We start from the raw sequence: 16,048 nt of genomic DNA, 5'->3' as shown, positions 1-16,048 counted from the left end.
TTTGCGAGTTTTGTGATGCTACAGTGACATCCTATTGACAATGCTGTTGATCGAACTGTGTACAGATGTTTCCATAGCTACCGATTAAGATGTTACTGAATTCATCACAAGCTTTACTAAGTCATGATGATCCAACCTGATGTTGTAAATCAGCAGTTTTAAACTAGCTAGTAGCTAATAAGCACTTAGGAAGGATTTCACCTTTAAGTAATTTTAGCTGTTGTCACCCAATATTTCTGTTTAGTGCAACCAAACAAATTCAACCTGTATGTAATGTAAGGCTCTTGTAGGTAAGCATAGGTAGACAATTTGAAAACTACTATATAGAAATTAAATTAGAGAGTGTACATACATTAAATGGCAGTTGGTGAAAAAATTCTGACCATGAATAGAATAAAAAATGGTGCCTGATTTAATGAAAATCTTAAGGATTTTAACTATAACTGAATCCCCATATTGAGCATTTAAGTTGTGTACATGTAACAACATGTAACACACTATTGTAAACACATATTTAACCTGTTTTATAGTGTATAGTATTTGTAAACATACAACTTCTCCTATGTGGACATATTTTATATTATTAAAATTGTGTTATCAGTCATTATCTAGGTAGACACCAGCCTCCACAGGTGCCCATAGGAGGCATTATATTTGTGCACGAATACATTAATAAACATTTATATCTACTTATGCTTACAACTACACCATCGTGTGTTGTTAAGCATTTCTTAAATGTTTTTATACTGCTTATAGGGGCACTTAAAGTAAAGTGTTATCAAGAAAATCAGTGATGGTCATCCATTAATGTCCTGGTTCCTGACATTTTTGGACATGTGGGTCGGCAGAGAGGCTACCAGCCTTCAGTATATAACTTATCTGTAAACCTGTTACTGCAGCACTGTTTCAGCTATGTGTGTGCAAGTGTGTGTAGACGGGCGTTGGTAAATAAAATGTCAGCTTGACAAGGCTGATGGAATTTCTGGGTCACATGAACAAAGACAAGCTCGTATTTGCTTTTGCATGTGGGCTTGTTCACTTGTCTGACAACCATCACATGTGAACTCCAGTGATCAAAATATTATACACACACACACACACACACACACACCCACACACACACACACCCACACACACACACACACATTCACACACTTCCAAACACATGCGATGCCAAATTCACTACACCTCAGCCTTACTTTAGACATTTTTTGCCCCGGGGTATACCAGAGAACCAGGTGTTATCGCACTCCCCTGTAAGTCCCACTTTCCTCCCCAGAGCAATTAATGACACAGTGGAGTCAGAAACTCTGGCCCCAAAATGGCTGCCTATCTGGAATGGAGGTGTCACATCACCCTGACAACCAGGTCAAGCCCTCAGAGTATCATCAGTGTGCGCCAACAAAGCCAGGGGTCAGAGTTCACCTCACCTCGTGACCTCTCTGTGGAATTGATCTGTTGTAGTGGAAATAGGATTTTGGTGCAACATGATTCAGACAGCGGCCAGACATTGAGGAGATTTTCCGTCTTGAATGATTGACTAGATGACTCACGACATCAGACACGACTATACGCTTTTATAGTCACAAAGGAATAGTAAGAGAGTTAGGTTAATTTTCAGACATGTTTCGAAGTGTGAAAGCATGTGTGTGGATGCATCTGCGCGCCTAAAGCTGTATTTATATGTGCACAGTGCATGCGAGTGTATGTGTGATGTTGTCAAGAAGCTGGTGTTTGTCAAGAGGCTTGTGTTTTCAGGGCAGCGAGTCAGTCAAGGAGAGGAGCTGTCAGCATGGCTGATCTGTGCAGCCAGCATTCGGCACAAGCAGAGACGCCCACCCATGTCAAATGTCACAGCACTAATCTCTTTCCAATGCAGCCCAGGTATAACCGCAGGGGCGAGAGACAGACACACCTCATTGCTCCACAGAATGAGATTCCCAGGAGACTCTGCAATTCACAAATCAACAGGCTTTATTTCAATGAAATCCATAGCAACTTGCCATTATTGTTTTGTGCACAGCTGTATTCTCATTTTAGGATTTTTTGGCAGCATATGTAATGCAGCAATTTTCCAATTCATACAGAGAAATAGGGATTGTATGCCTGTTAATTTCCTGCACTGCAGCACCATTTAAACTTGGTTAAATTTGGTTTGTATAACTGCTGAAAGTTATTTGTATTTCCTCCTCTGTCCACTCAAGTGTGATGCCTTGCACACTTAAATTACACAATATGTTAAATGTGTGTAGCAATATTTTATGGACCTATACATGTGTGCTAATTTTATCAAGCCTATAATTTCCTACACTATCATATCTGTGTATTAAACTAAACACAGGCTGTAAGACATGTTTATTCCACAGGTCTGCTGGAAGGATATTTTACAAATTACTTTAATGGTTCTAATGCGTTACTGAATGCATTTGTGGCTTTGTTTGTTTTTGCCCAAGGGGAGATAATACACTGCCTCTCATCCCAGTGTCAACAAACTGCCACTGTAAAAGTGTTCCTTCCACACATGACCCAATAAAATGTATTTTTCCTCAGGAAATTAAGAAATATTCCATCTCCCCATTACCAGCTATGTTTGTTTGGGTTTCTCCATATTTGTGTGTCCTTCCTTATTAATGCCTTCATAAACAAATATCTTTGCATATAATGAATATGATAATTCCACATGTGATGCACCAAAATCATTATTCCACACAGATACAGTATATGTCAAGAATGCTGTGTATTTTTTATAAGACAGCATGCACACATTTTAAATTACTGCAGTATTTTTTTTTCTTGGCACATCCCCTCAAATCTCTAACAAATTGGTGCTAATCAAGTTAAAGGGAGCCTTCCTGCCCTCCTCGTCCCTCTAAACTTTCAGAGCATTTAGTCATGCACCTGCCATTTCCTCATTCCTTTGCGCTCTTCCCTCTAAATTACTAGAAGGTGATATACGGCCTGGGTGTCCCAAGGCTACAGGAGATTTAGAACTTTGTCCCATATGAAGGAGAGGTGAGAAAAGACATTACTATGCAGAATAGGTAATATTGAAAACGTCAGAGCTCTTTATGGTGCCCCATGCAGATTATCAATCTATTTGTGTAACTTGGCCACCCAGAATTTCATTTCCCTTTTCATTTATTTGCCTTGCTGCAACCGTTTACAGTGCCGAAACTGAAAATTGAAGCCATGACAAGCAAGGAAGCAATATTCCAAGGGCAAAATAGGCCTCCTTTGCTGTGTGATTGCAAAGGTTCATTTGGGGTGGGGTGGATAAGGGGGTGGGTGAAGTGACCTCTTTTTGATGAGCTCAGTGGAATATTTTGAGAAAAGCAGGGTGTCCATGTATGGTCATTTACACTTTGTTCATAGGGGCTGAAGCTTTTTTTTTTTTAAGTGTTCTTGGGAATCCACACAGGCTTCTTGCCTTTGAAAGAAACACTTGTTAGTATTGCCCTGTATTGAATTCAGCACCATGGGCAGAGGCATACATTTGCTACCATAGCTGTATGTTAGTTTCAGCACCAAGGACAGAGGCATCTCTCTCAGTATCTATCTGTATAAAAGCCCTTTGATGCTGCTGTCTTACAATTGCAGTCTAGTCACTAATATAGTTGTAAATATTAATAAAGTCCAACCTTGATTTATTTCAGCAAGGAGCTTTGGAAACTAGATAATTATTTATATTTGTAGAAATGAAATCATTTGATTGTATCAAACAGATTTTAGGGTGAATGTATTGAGTTTACAGAGAGAGAGAATAAATATGAAAATAGTTTGACAGACTGAGAGCCTTGAGTATTGCTCTAAGCACGCCTGTGCAGTGGGCACAAATGATTTGCAAGAGCTACACAGTCATATTTGAGTATACCCAAACGGACTGAAATAAGTAGCATTTTGGGAGCAAAGAGACACACTGTTACACGTCTTGCTCTTTAATTTGCGTGTTATTATTATTATCAGCCCGATGGGCTCAGTCACCGAAGCCATTTCACTCCGGGCGACACTGAAAACATTTCATAGTGGCTCGCAGGTAGGCTGTGACGAGAGAGACCGTGAGGGAACCATCCTGGCGCCATACCTTACATAATCATCACGGCAGTACCCACTGAACATAATTACTATGATTTGTGCCCTCCCATTTCACCCTTGTATTAAAAAATATTGCTGGAGGTAAGTCAGGCATGAGCGCAGGCAAGGCTGCTGTGGTGAATGGAGTGTGGCCCCGAGGGAAAGCTTGGAGAGCAGAGCACGGTGTCATGCCAAAGAAAGCCAAGCCCCACCACCCCCAAACACCCCGCCCCGCTGGGGCCCGGTCATGCCGTGAGAACGGGATGACATTACCGGGCCATTTAGCTGGCGGAAGAGCAGAAAGAGGTGAGAGAGGCGCCGAGTGTGTCGCTTTTGTTATTTAATGGTTGGCTAATGTCTCGGCAGAGGGGGGGTGTGCCTCATAGCCAAAAATGAAAACAAATAGGTCAACATTATCAGCCTGGGATGTCGGTGCTATACTGTGAGGCCTTCAGGGTGCGTGGTTTAACTGAAGACACTGAAGCATAACTGGAGTAGGCTATACCATTTCATTTTGCCCATCACTTGAGAATAGTTTAGTGTCTTGTGGCCCATATACCCCACACTTTATCCTATGGTCTATTATGAATATAACATTATATTATCATAGGAGCTTTATTGCTTCTGTATTGCTACACAGCATCAACTTACACAGGGCTTTGTGTATGTGTGCGAAATGCAGTCTCTCTATTCCACTCACTCTGGATCAATATGGATATTTATTTAATGTCAATTTGTGTGTCTTTCTGTGTGAGAGTGCGGCCATAAGTTAACCTACATGAGAAAGTACAATACAACTATCAATTTATGTTTTCCATATTAGCTATTAAAAAGGACTGCCAGCGTTGACATAACTCACTGATTAAATTTCCATAGGCTATAGCTACTTTGCTACCGTTTAAATGGCATTCATCAAACTCAGTAGGAATATCAGCAGTGTTATCATTTACAAATTGCTGTGACCTCGGGTATTGCAGTTGTCCTTTGGGGATGGAGATAAACAACATGGACTGACTCCCAAATGATTTAACCAGAATAGCCAATGACCTCCGTGAGGCCATACTGGTGCTGATACCAAAAGAAGTTTCTGTCATTAGAAATTGTACCCACTTCAAGAGGGAATGTTCAAACCTACTGTCATTCTATCTCCACCTTCTTCAGGTTGCTTTACTCACAGCTGTGTAATCTCACAGATAAGGGTTAAAACAGACTCTGTTTGTGGCTATGGGAGTCAATCTGCCCTGGGGTGTGATGCTAACAATGTGATATGATGAACCTAAGAAATCAGAATTTTCTTTCTTTTTTTTCTACCCTAATGAGGAATGCTTAGTCAGTTTCTTTTTATCCGTTGCCATGTGGGTCAGTCACAGACGCAAACGTGCTTTTAATTTATGTATAAGTGTTTTAGACCTTCCACTCTGAGTGGTATTTAATATCAATACCCAGCTCACTCAAACTAAGATTTTCATAAATCAAGTGCTGCTAAAGTAATCAGACTGGCCACTCTCTAATTGATTTAGAAACTGTTTGGTTGATGCCCACAGGCCTACAGCTAGCTGTATATGCATCTGATGAAGAAACTGAATGAATATTGGATGTCCTTCCAATTGAAATAGAAATTGCTTTTCATGTGTTTCTGCACTGCATTCCTATATATTGTGATACCCCTGGGTTATTTTTTTATCCTCGAATCCCTATTTTTTCGATGTTGAGGTTTTTCTCTTTTTGCCTTTGTGACAATCTTAATACCTAAAGAAACCTAAAGGTTTACCGACATCGCCTAAATGTGGACTTCTGTGCATCTTGTCAATTTGTCCCACTCTTGTGTGATTTTCTTTTCCCTCCATGTGCCCCCTCTCTACGCCACTCGGCGGTGCTCACAGACTTCCACTCTCTGGAAATCAAATCGTCTAATCCACATGCCTTTGGAAATGGCAGAGGAAGCTTATAATACGTCGCCTCACCGTTGCAAAACGTGTGTTTGTTCTTAACAATAAAGAGCGGTCGGAACCGTCAGAGGAATCCTCCATCAGTGTATTTTAGTTTCGCCTCTGGGACCCGCATTTCAGCACCACGGAGCTGTCCGCCGTCCAGGAGCGAAGCGAGGGTTCAGCGATTCTCTGCTGCTGCTGCTGCTGCTGCTGCTGCCGTCGAGGATGAGGAGCTATAAGATGACATGAAATGTGGTTTAAGCACAAAATCAAACCTCCTAAGAGCGGCAGCCACATTTTCAATCGCATCCTATCTGCAGCACAATGCTTTTTTTTTTTACATGAATCGAAACATGTCAGGTGTAAATTGTCGTTAAGACAGCTTTACAGCTTATTACAATGAATAAGAACAGTGTGCATGTCAGTCACGAAGTAATAAATTGTTGACTTCGCCAATGTGTAGTTATTTGCTCTGAGTAGGAGCACAAAGGACCGTATTCTCTATATTTCTCTATTTATAGACCCTCTCCCCTCAGTGGAATGTACCACTCGCTCCTTGCATAAGAAAGGGGGGAACAGAAAACGCTGGGTTTGACATATGCCGAGTTCATAACGGGCCCGCTTCATTCAAACCTCCCCACTGTTCAGACGGAGATTGAACCGGTCCTGTCCGTTTAAACCGAGAAGACACCCATACCGACTCCTCAATGCAAAAAAATAAAAGGGTGCCAAGAAGCTGGGACGAGGGAACGTGGGTGTAAATAGACAGTGAACGCTCTTGGTCTCTCTCTCTCACTCTCTCTCTCTTCTCTCTCTCTCTCCCTCCCCCTTCTCTATCTCTCTCTTTCTCTCTGTCTCTCTTTTATGAAATCAATGAACGAGTTATTGGGTAGGACATAAATATAAGGAATCAAAGCCTCCACCGGGACCAACGGCATTGTGCGCTTTTGATATGCGTCTTCGCCAAATGCTACATGTGTTTTCACATCAATGTAAATATTGGCTTTGATAGGACGAGAGCGGAATCAGCTCTGGCACGGCTTGGTCTCGGAACCAAATTTTGACCAAGACTTCCACCAGCTTTTTTTTTTCAACGTAAAACGATTTCTTCACCATCACCATCTACTGCTGTTGAACCCATCCCAACTCACTGGCCGGTCCGAAGATGGCAACTTTAACCAACGGGCAGGTGGACGGCACGGTGCACGGTGTCGGTGTGGTCTCCGCCAGCACGAACGGGCTCGTGAACGGATTAAGCCACAGCCACAGCCCGGCGGGCTGCCCGGCCACCATCCCCATGAAGGACCACGATGCCATCAAACTCTTCATCGGTCAGATCCCCCGCAACCTGGACGAGAAGGACCTCCGGCCCCTCTTCGAGGAGTTCGGCAAAATCTACGAGCTCACTGTGCTCAAGGACCGATTCACGGGCATGCACAAAGGTGGGTTATGCCCATATTCCGCGAGACAACTATGGCTCTACTTGTTTTTGTCAGTGTGAAATCTGTCACACACATTGCTAAGAGTGAGGATCCTAAATCATGCATGATGATTGGTAGAACTGCACGATTGTTGGCAAATTGTGTGATTTTCTGTAGTGCTGAAGCCTGAACGACTTTATGTAGGATGTGCTGTTGTCGCATTAGTGGCACCAAAAAAGGATTTTTTTTTTTTTTTTTTTTTTTGTTAGACTTGTCATTGGCTCTGAAATTCAGTGCTTCATTTTTTTTCCTTATTGTGCAAACACCCAAGCATGAAAATGTCACGAATCGGGGAGTCACGACGGCATGAATTTATGTAGGCTGATATTAGGACGAGCAATGTTCCTGTTTGGGCAGTGTGCACGGGAGTATTCACACATCTAGTCCGGCGGTTGTAAACGTGCTTTCATTCACTACAGAGCTAAATCCAGGCCATTAACCTCACATTTTCACGTTGCAATAGCGAGGAGGCTGTGTTTGATTGCCCGCAGCACAGTACACTCTGTTGCCCGTAACTCTCTCACTGTGTGTGTGTGTGTGTGTGTGTGTGTGTGTGTGTGTGTGTGTGTGTGTCTGTGTGTGTGTGTGTGTGCGTATGTGTGTGAGTGAGAGAGAGAGTGTGCGAGTGATGTGTGTGTGTGTGTGTGTGAGTGGGTGGTGGTGAGGGGGTGTCGCGCGTGCACGTGTGTACACACGTGTGCAAGAGAGAGGGAGTAGGCCTATGAATGTATTGTACTTCTGCACAGCCTTTACGCTTTTTGAAGAATTTCAGCTGCTGTTCATCACATTTATTCCTCAATGAAAATGAAACATAAACTGCAAAGCACAGGGAAATATTTTTTAATTTAAATATATTTTAATTTCTTTAACTTTCTAACAGTGAACAGTTTATTATCTGGGTCTATTTTATTAACTTTATTAACTGACACAGAGTTGATCTCTTTGTTACAGTATTGATGCCAGTGAATGTACACTTCTGGTGTGATCATGTTACGTGGCCTTTCAGTGTAATATTAACGACAAGCCTTGCACTTTTGGTGCAACAGGAATGATGGTGCTTTAACCTTCTATTTTATTTTCTACTCTCAAGGGAAGGGCCATTCTCTGCAAATCACCATCTAATGAGAGGTCACTAATTGATCTGCTTGTACCTGCAGGACATCTCCCAGGGGAGCAAAGTACATTAAGAATGAGCTATCACTTTTTGGGGACCACTACCCACCCCATCCCCCACCCCAGCCCCCTGTCCCATGTAAACAATGTGTGACACGCACCATGTGTCAGGAAATGATTATGATATACAAATAATTCCAGAGGGTGGAGACTGTCTGCAGGCATGGGGGAAACCAAAGAGGGGAGGAAGGGAAGAAGGGGGGGGTTATCTCTTATTAATAGCCCAGCTGTAGTAGCGACTCCCTGTTGGACGGTTAATCACCAGTGGGCCTAGAACTATAGGCACGGCTCGCCAGCTGATTCTAAGAACTGTCTCCTCACCGCGATATACGGCCCTGCTTCCCGGGCTGGGCCCCCGCTTTCATTAGCAACCCCCCGCTGCGCTCATATTTTAACTAGCTGGAGGCACTAGCTACTCCCTGGCTCACCAGCTCATTGGCTCACTGCAAGCTGTTTGAAGGCCGCGTTCCCTCCACAGACTCCTAACACCTTCCTGAGGTTTCCATAGAAGATTCCCAAATTAGCAGTAAAAGACAACACGTCCCACAAACAACAGGCAAAGTGAGTGACTGTGTACACTGCCATCACACTGGTTTTATTGAAGACTGCACAGCATAACATGAAACAGGTAGAGTACGCTATCACAGCAGGAGTTTGAGGCAAGAGTAAACACAATGACAAAGAAATATACAAATGTCTGGAAGTAAAATAATATAATTCATCCTCCTTCTATTTTTCTATCTTGTAAAATTAAAGCCAGTTAAATCCATCTTAACCATTAATGCTGATGACAATCTTGTGATCAAACAAATTCAGTTGTGTTGTTGTACTCACATTGATATTTTGCCTTTCCAGTGACAGTGCATCATGTTCTGTAAACGGCTGTGGTAGTACGTTGCCTCAGCTAGAACCGGAGATTGTAAATCATCGACTGCCATTCCCTATACAATTTTGTTCTACCTGTGTTTTTCCAAATTGCACATTGTTGGTAATTGTCATCGCTCACAGTGTAATACCTTATCTGGGACACGGTTGTGTCCGTTTAACTTTAACCAAAGAGACATGGCACTTTTACAAAGAAATAAGCATGGTTTTCAGCTAGATAACACAGAGCTTTTTCTCTGCGCCAGGTAATAAAAGGCTCTCATCATGTCCCGCTGTACATCAACAAGCCTAAAGAAACAGCCTTTGCTATGGTAATGCTACCCCTGAAGAAAGAGACCCCTATTATAGCCATTGTCAGCTTGTGCCTGTGATACTATTGCCATAACCCTCCCCATAATGACTCCATGTATCACTAGTAATCTAGTCTTTAGGATTCTGTCCCCTTGGAATGGAGGGGTGGAGGGAGCGGGGAGGAGGGGAGCATGGGACGGGGGTCTGCAGAGGCTGGGAGTGGGCGCAGGGACACCAGTGCAGGCCTACATTCTCCCAATGATTTTATTTCTCTCCCCTCTGCGACCGAGTCATGCTAATAGAGGCCATTTATAATGGTCACCGGCTGCTGCTGCTGCTGCTGCTGCTGCTGCTACCAAGCACAACGGGGCTGAGAGGCACGGCTAGCACAAAGAGCCAGCCCTTTCTCTTTCTCCTCTCCCTGGCAATGCAGCATGGGAGGTGGGGATCTATTCAAGAAGAGAAGGTGTAGATATGATTACTAGCACTATTCATCAGCCTGATTCCATGTAATGATCAGTGTTGCAATTGAGCTGTGATGATACGGGGAAGACATTTAATAACCGAAGGTGTTATCTATTGTTTACTGCTGTCATATCTTCAGGCAGTATTGTGTTTCGTAGCAAAACCTTTATTGTCTACATCTTCGTTTTTTCACAAGCAAATGCAAATGCAAGTGTCACCGGGTTTGTTTTACTGCTGTTGTTTCATTTGGTGGTAATTTAATGCAAGTAATATATTTGTCCTTGGCCAAACTAAATACATTAGCAACAGTTCTCAGACAGTTGAAGTAGTTACAAAGCCAGAGAGTTGCACAAAGTCAAAGCAGGTGTTGAAACTTAGTTTAGATTTGGGCCAAATAGTCCATTTTGACCTGGCGAGTGATGTAAACAAAATGTCACAGGTCTTTAGTTCAAATCATCTGCTTTCTTAAGGTCTTCTTCACTGACAGAAGACACCCCTCGCCCACTGTATGAAAAGAGCTGTGGTGATTAATGATAATACCTTGGCTGTTAAACCATTTTGTAATTTAATATGGATACTTGAGAAAAGGGTTATATGATCATATAAGGTTCAATATGTTTGAAATCAAACAAGTGGAAACACAGTGTAATGACCAACAGTAATCTTGTTTAAATTTACCCATACTGCAGATGGCTTATGCTACAGATGGGGGCTATAATCTGTGTGGGTCATAAAGGGAGTTGTGGTTCCCGCTGAATGCCTATGGTTTTGATATTTCAGCCCTTTTAACTGAATATGTCAGGGAAGCAGGTTCAGAACAGATCATTGAGCTTATCGTGTTTGGTGAGGCCAGGAAGTCATGATGCCAAAAACATGAAACACTCCTGCTGTGTTTTATTGCAGGCAATTAGGTGTTACAGGTTGCCATTAGAGAAGTACCGGCTGCAAAAAAAAAAAAAAAAAAAAAAAAAAAGAGAGGGAAGGATAAAACCAAATTTGTCTTTGAACAAAGAAAGAAAGAAGGGAGGGTGTGTTTTTTCGTCCTGCAGGTCTGCGTTAATGCAGCATGCGTTCCGGCCGAAAAATTTCACTCCAGTTGCATCATCCTCACCGTGGGATCCTTCTCTCTCCTCCTCTCGCATTCAGTTTGGGATGAGTGTGTGTGTGTGTGCGTGTGTGTATCTGTGAGTGTGTGTGTGTGTGTGTGTGTGTGTGTGTGTGTGTGTGTGTGTGTGTTGTGTGTGTGTGTGTTTTTATGTGCTCCTCCTCTCCTCCCTGGCCCAGAATCCTCCACTCAGCTCAGAATGCACGCTCAGGCCCCACATAGTGCCCCGTTTCTATGAAGACGCACATCGCAATCAATTTTGAGTGTTTTGTCAGGGAGAGAGGCAACATGTGTCATAGTGAGGAGGTCGCTTCTTAAAGTACACTCAACCACCGGCGCCACACCGTACCCGCTGGCAGCCCCCTGTCCTGGCAGAGCCCAGAACTGCCAAGCAACAAGAGGGAAACAAGAGGCGGAGCCAGAACAGGGAGTACAGTGAGCCTAATTTGTCAGGAGGACCGTTGTCAAGGCAGCACTGCTTCTGTTGTCCATTATTATTGGAGGGGACTGTCAGATGGGGGCCGGCTGATGGCCGATCAGGGAGCCAGTTAGTCACAGTGAGAGATGACCGCTACAAGCCAAAGGAGGGAGTGCTCATGGAAGTCTTGCGAGGATTAGCATGCTAACAGCAGGTTTGGAGTCATGATGCCTGTCAGGGAGGTGGAGTCCTCTGGCTCCTCTGACCTCAGCGGTCCTCTCATTAAAACCACTGACCTTTACATACATAGAAAGAGAGAGAGATAATGTAAAGGGATGGCTGTACGTACCCATTCATCTCATCTCACCTCCTACAGACCAACTGAAACTAGCTGACACTCATTCAGCAAGCTCTCAGTGATAGCAAGTTTGGTGCACACACTCACAAGTGTACAGTATATACTATATGCATTCAGAAGCACTATTGATTTAACTTGAAAAACTATAGTTACATTGTCACTTGCATTTGACAGAAAACTTTTTTGTGTTGATAGTTCAGGAGCACACACACACGCCTCATAGCATACAGTGAAATGGTCTAGTCAGCATATGTCACATATGTGTTAGTGTGTAGATAATGAATCAACATGGCAAAGTCATGGCTCGCTGTGGATGGCAGTGCTGACCTGTGGAGAAGCACAACACTCAAGATTTGTAGCTGTCAGTCAGAGAGGCTGCTGATGTCAACAATTTTCAGATAGATAGATAGATAGATAGATAGATAGATAGATGGATAGATGGATGGATAAATTTTTTATTTGACTTTTTCAAGTGTATTTTTCAGGGAGAATGACTCCAGGTCTGTGTTGTTTTAGCCGTAGCACCACAGACTGGGCCAAAACCAAACATGGATAAAAAAGTGATCCATGATATTTTCAACAATTTCTGAAGCAAAAAAAAAAAATCTCTGAAAAATTTATGTGTACAGTGAAAAAGCTTTCTTGTGTTTTGACACTGTTTTCAAACTGCTCGGCTGATAGCCCAGAGCTGGGTTAAAAGAAAGTCCGCCGTAAATGTTTCATCAACATTTGGCCTTTTGTTTTCCATAAAGAGAGGCTAAATGACTTGCACTGGCTTCCCTCCTTTTGTTTTCTTTTTTTCTTGGTCTTGCTTTCCAATTGCCGTGTTCGTTGCCCTTGCTGTACCATTCTTTGAGAGGATGAAAAAAAAAATCCTTTTTTGACAAATGCTCCTTGGAGAGGTAAATATTTTCTGTTTTCAAGGCTCTTGCATCAGCTAAGTATTATTGTGTTTTGTGTTAAATTTTTAAAAAGTTGACGCTTTGGGTCTCTTCAATCTTTTAGCTACCCTTAATACCACTTCCACGTCCCCCTGCTTCAAATACCGGTGGCTGGTTGTGGAGATGGGGAATGCAATAGCTTTGAAATGTTGGAAAGTCTTACATGTTGTTTTTCAGTTTTACTCTTGTTCTTCTGATGGTTGCCATTATTTAAGTGTGTATTGCTAATAATAGTTCATAATAATGGTTTTGTTTTGTTTTTTTGGCTTGATAGGAGGTTTTTGTTCATGAGCATGGAGGATAATAAATACATAGATGTTAAGTTTTACATATGCTACTTCCATAACAACACCTGCTACAGTGAACTAGATGTGATTTCTGTCTCTTTCCTCTTCAACTCTCTATACGTTACATTTTGTTCCATTTCTGGATCTCCTATCTGTGTCGTGCATTTATACAGGCGCCATGCTCTATATGTAATTATTCGTGTAAAAAGCTTAAACACCATTTCCTTTGTTCAACAGTCAAAAGGTTATGAATCTCCTCTGTGTGTGAACTTGGAAATTGGTGTTTTGCCTTTTGGATTAGAGCTACTGGCTCCTTTTATCAAGCTTTGCACAGTCAGGAGGCATTATGATAGGGAACATTATAATAACCATGTCCAATATCTGTGTGTGTACAGTACACGTGTGCGTTTAAACGGATGTGTATACATTTTCGCTGTATATTTGTTGTGTGTGTTCATCCTTATGTTTTGTGTGTATGTTGTGCTGCGGAGTGCTGCATGTTTATATCATATAAATATCAGCCTGAGTTAAAGCAATACTTCATGGCAACCTTTAGTGCTTTATAGTAATATTTATACATTAGGCGCAAACCTGCCTCAAGCCCTCAGTATGCACATGAACTCAGGTCCAGTTGCAGCCCGACTGCAGAGGCTCCACGAGGAAAGAGCAGCATGACACAGCAGCAATATGAAAAATAGCACCAAACTTTGTCACAGCTGATTGTGGCAGTAGCGCGTTAAAGCACATCCAGCAAGCTTTAAGTCTCCCTATATATTCTACTCCAAATGTCTTTTATTCACTTCAAATGCCATCTAATTTTTATTATATATATATATATATATATATATATAAATAATTAATATATATTTCTGTTTATTCTATTTGTAACATTGTTACAAATAGATCTCAAGGTCAAGTTTGGTTTTAATATTACAGAAAAAGCAAATCATTATTATTACATTGCATATAGATATTGTAACAATAACTCACTATTTCTCCAACAAATAATACATGTGCTTTCAATTACCTTTTTAGCCCATACAAAATTGCCTCATATACACTAAACAAATCATTTGGCTTTGGAGATTTATGGTTCATAGAAAGTTGAATTGATGTTTATTCTCAACCAAATTGCTAAACATAACTCGAAGTGGCGTATCTGGGTCTGCCTGCTGGGATACTCTAATGCGGGGATTACATGAGTCGTGTACTATTTGTCCCAGACAGAAAGCACGTCAAAGACTGTTGAGCATGTGTGAGTTGTCAGGCCAAACGCATATTTAGCCTTCTCCGTATATGCGCGCATACTCCTATGCTGTGCAGTGACTGCCAGGTTTGAGTGTCCCTGATTCAATTCACTTTCTTCCCATCTCCCTTCATGTCTATTTCATGTCCCCCAATTAAAAATGCACCACGTTGACTTGTAAAAGGAAGGTGGGAATGGAGGTTAGGGCTTTTCAAAGATCCCTCTCAATTATTCAAGGCCAAGTTTGATTCAGAAAATGAAGGAGGATTAATAAGTCATGCAGAAGTTTTCGAGGGTTTGGGTTAGCAAATGTAGTGCAAGATGTTCCAGTAGCAACGTCAACCAAAAAGAAATGTTTGTTGTAGATTAGGTTTGACAGGTTTTGACTTCCAGAGTCAGCATCCTATATTTAAACTACTACTACTTCTCTGTATCAGATGTGAGAGAAATATCTGAAGTTAGCAACTCAGTTCATTGAACCATTAGAATTGTTTCAATTTATATTGAATGACGTAAAGCAACTGATCAGCTTCGAATTTGTATTTCAAATTTTGTATTTGTTTCTGAACCCCCACTGTGTCCATAGTTGTTCCATTTTCTTTTTTTTCTGTGCAGATCTGTGTATTTTGCTGAAAGATATTCCCATTCAGATCATATTGGCATCACGTTGAGAGAAAGTATATCAAGGTTTTATCCTATACTGCCGGTTGGAGAGCACATAGACCAAAACATATCGCTGCAGAGGGAGATGGTGCAAGAGTGCGTAAAACGACAAGGAGCTCAAGACAGAGAAAGAGAGAGAGAGGGAGAGAGAGAGAGGGGGAAGGAGAATTAGAGAGATGTTGAAACACGGATGATGTAAGAGAATGCGTGAAAAGAGGCGAGGGAGATCCATGGAAGAGAGTTCGGGTTGGGGGGGTTGCACACAAAGACAGAGAGAGAATATCAAGAGGCAGAGCAATATAAAAGAAAGAGAGTAGAGATTGTTCAGACAGGTACAGACTAAAAATGGAGGCACAGAGATATTGTTCAATGACAGGCAAAGAGTGAGCAAAAGGGAAAGGGAAAGGGGCTGAAAAGAGAAGACTGAAAAAAGCAGGAAAGGAAAACGACAGACAGAGCGAGGAGTAGAAAGAGTGAGGGAGTCCCAGAGACAGATGTCGCCCTCACTGGCCCCGGCAGATTGATAGCTTCTGGCCCAGTTCCATGCCAGGCTCTGACCCCTCTGTCCTCTGCTGTAATTTATAGGCTGCGTTTTGCCAGATTTAAGCACTACTCTGTGGCCATCATGGCTCGAGAAGGGAAAATGACCTTCCTGGGATGGTAGCAAAATTAGACCCCTGCAGCTTCCAGCCACCCCGGGGGTAAATAAGCAAGTGCCCTCCATATTAGCAGG

The 16,048-nt window shown here is 42.2% G+C and overlaps 1 protein-coding gene across 9 annotated transcripts in view; it reads left to right on the top strand.

Annotated features, from left to right (window-relative positions):
* The first annotated feature begins 6,714 nt into the window (after positions 1–6,714).
* celf4 (CUGBP, Elav-like family member 4) overlaps positions 6,715–16,048 on the top strand; it is a 90,443-nt gene continuing 81,109 nt past the window's right edge. For all 9 annotated transcript variants that reach the window (XM_056393425.1, XM_056393417.1, XM_056393373.1 and 6 more), the window contains exon 1: positions 6,715–7,444. In XM_056393425.1, coding sequence (XP_056249400.1) covers positions 7,168–7,444 — 277 coding nt within the window. In that variant the 5' untranslated portion in view covers positions 6,715–7,167. The remainder of the gene's footprint in view (positions 7,445–16,048) is intronic.

The sequence above is a fragment of the Seriola aureovittata genome, chromosome 2, assembly GCF_021018895.1.
Source record: "Seriola aureovittata isolate HTS-2021-v1 ecotype China chromosome 2, ASM2101889v1, whole genome shotgun sequence".
NCBI classification, from domain to species: Eukaryota; Metazoa; Chordata; class Actinopteri; order Carangiformes; family Carangidae; genus Seriola; species Seriola aureovittata.
Note: the sequence above shows the minus strand (reverse complement) of the source record. Positions and strands in the feature narration are given on the sequence as shown.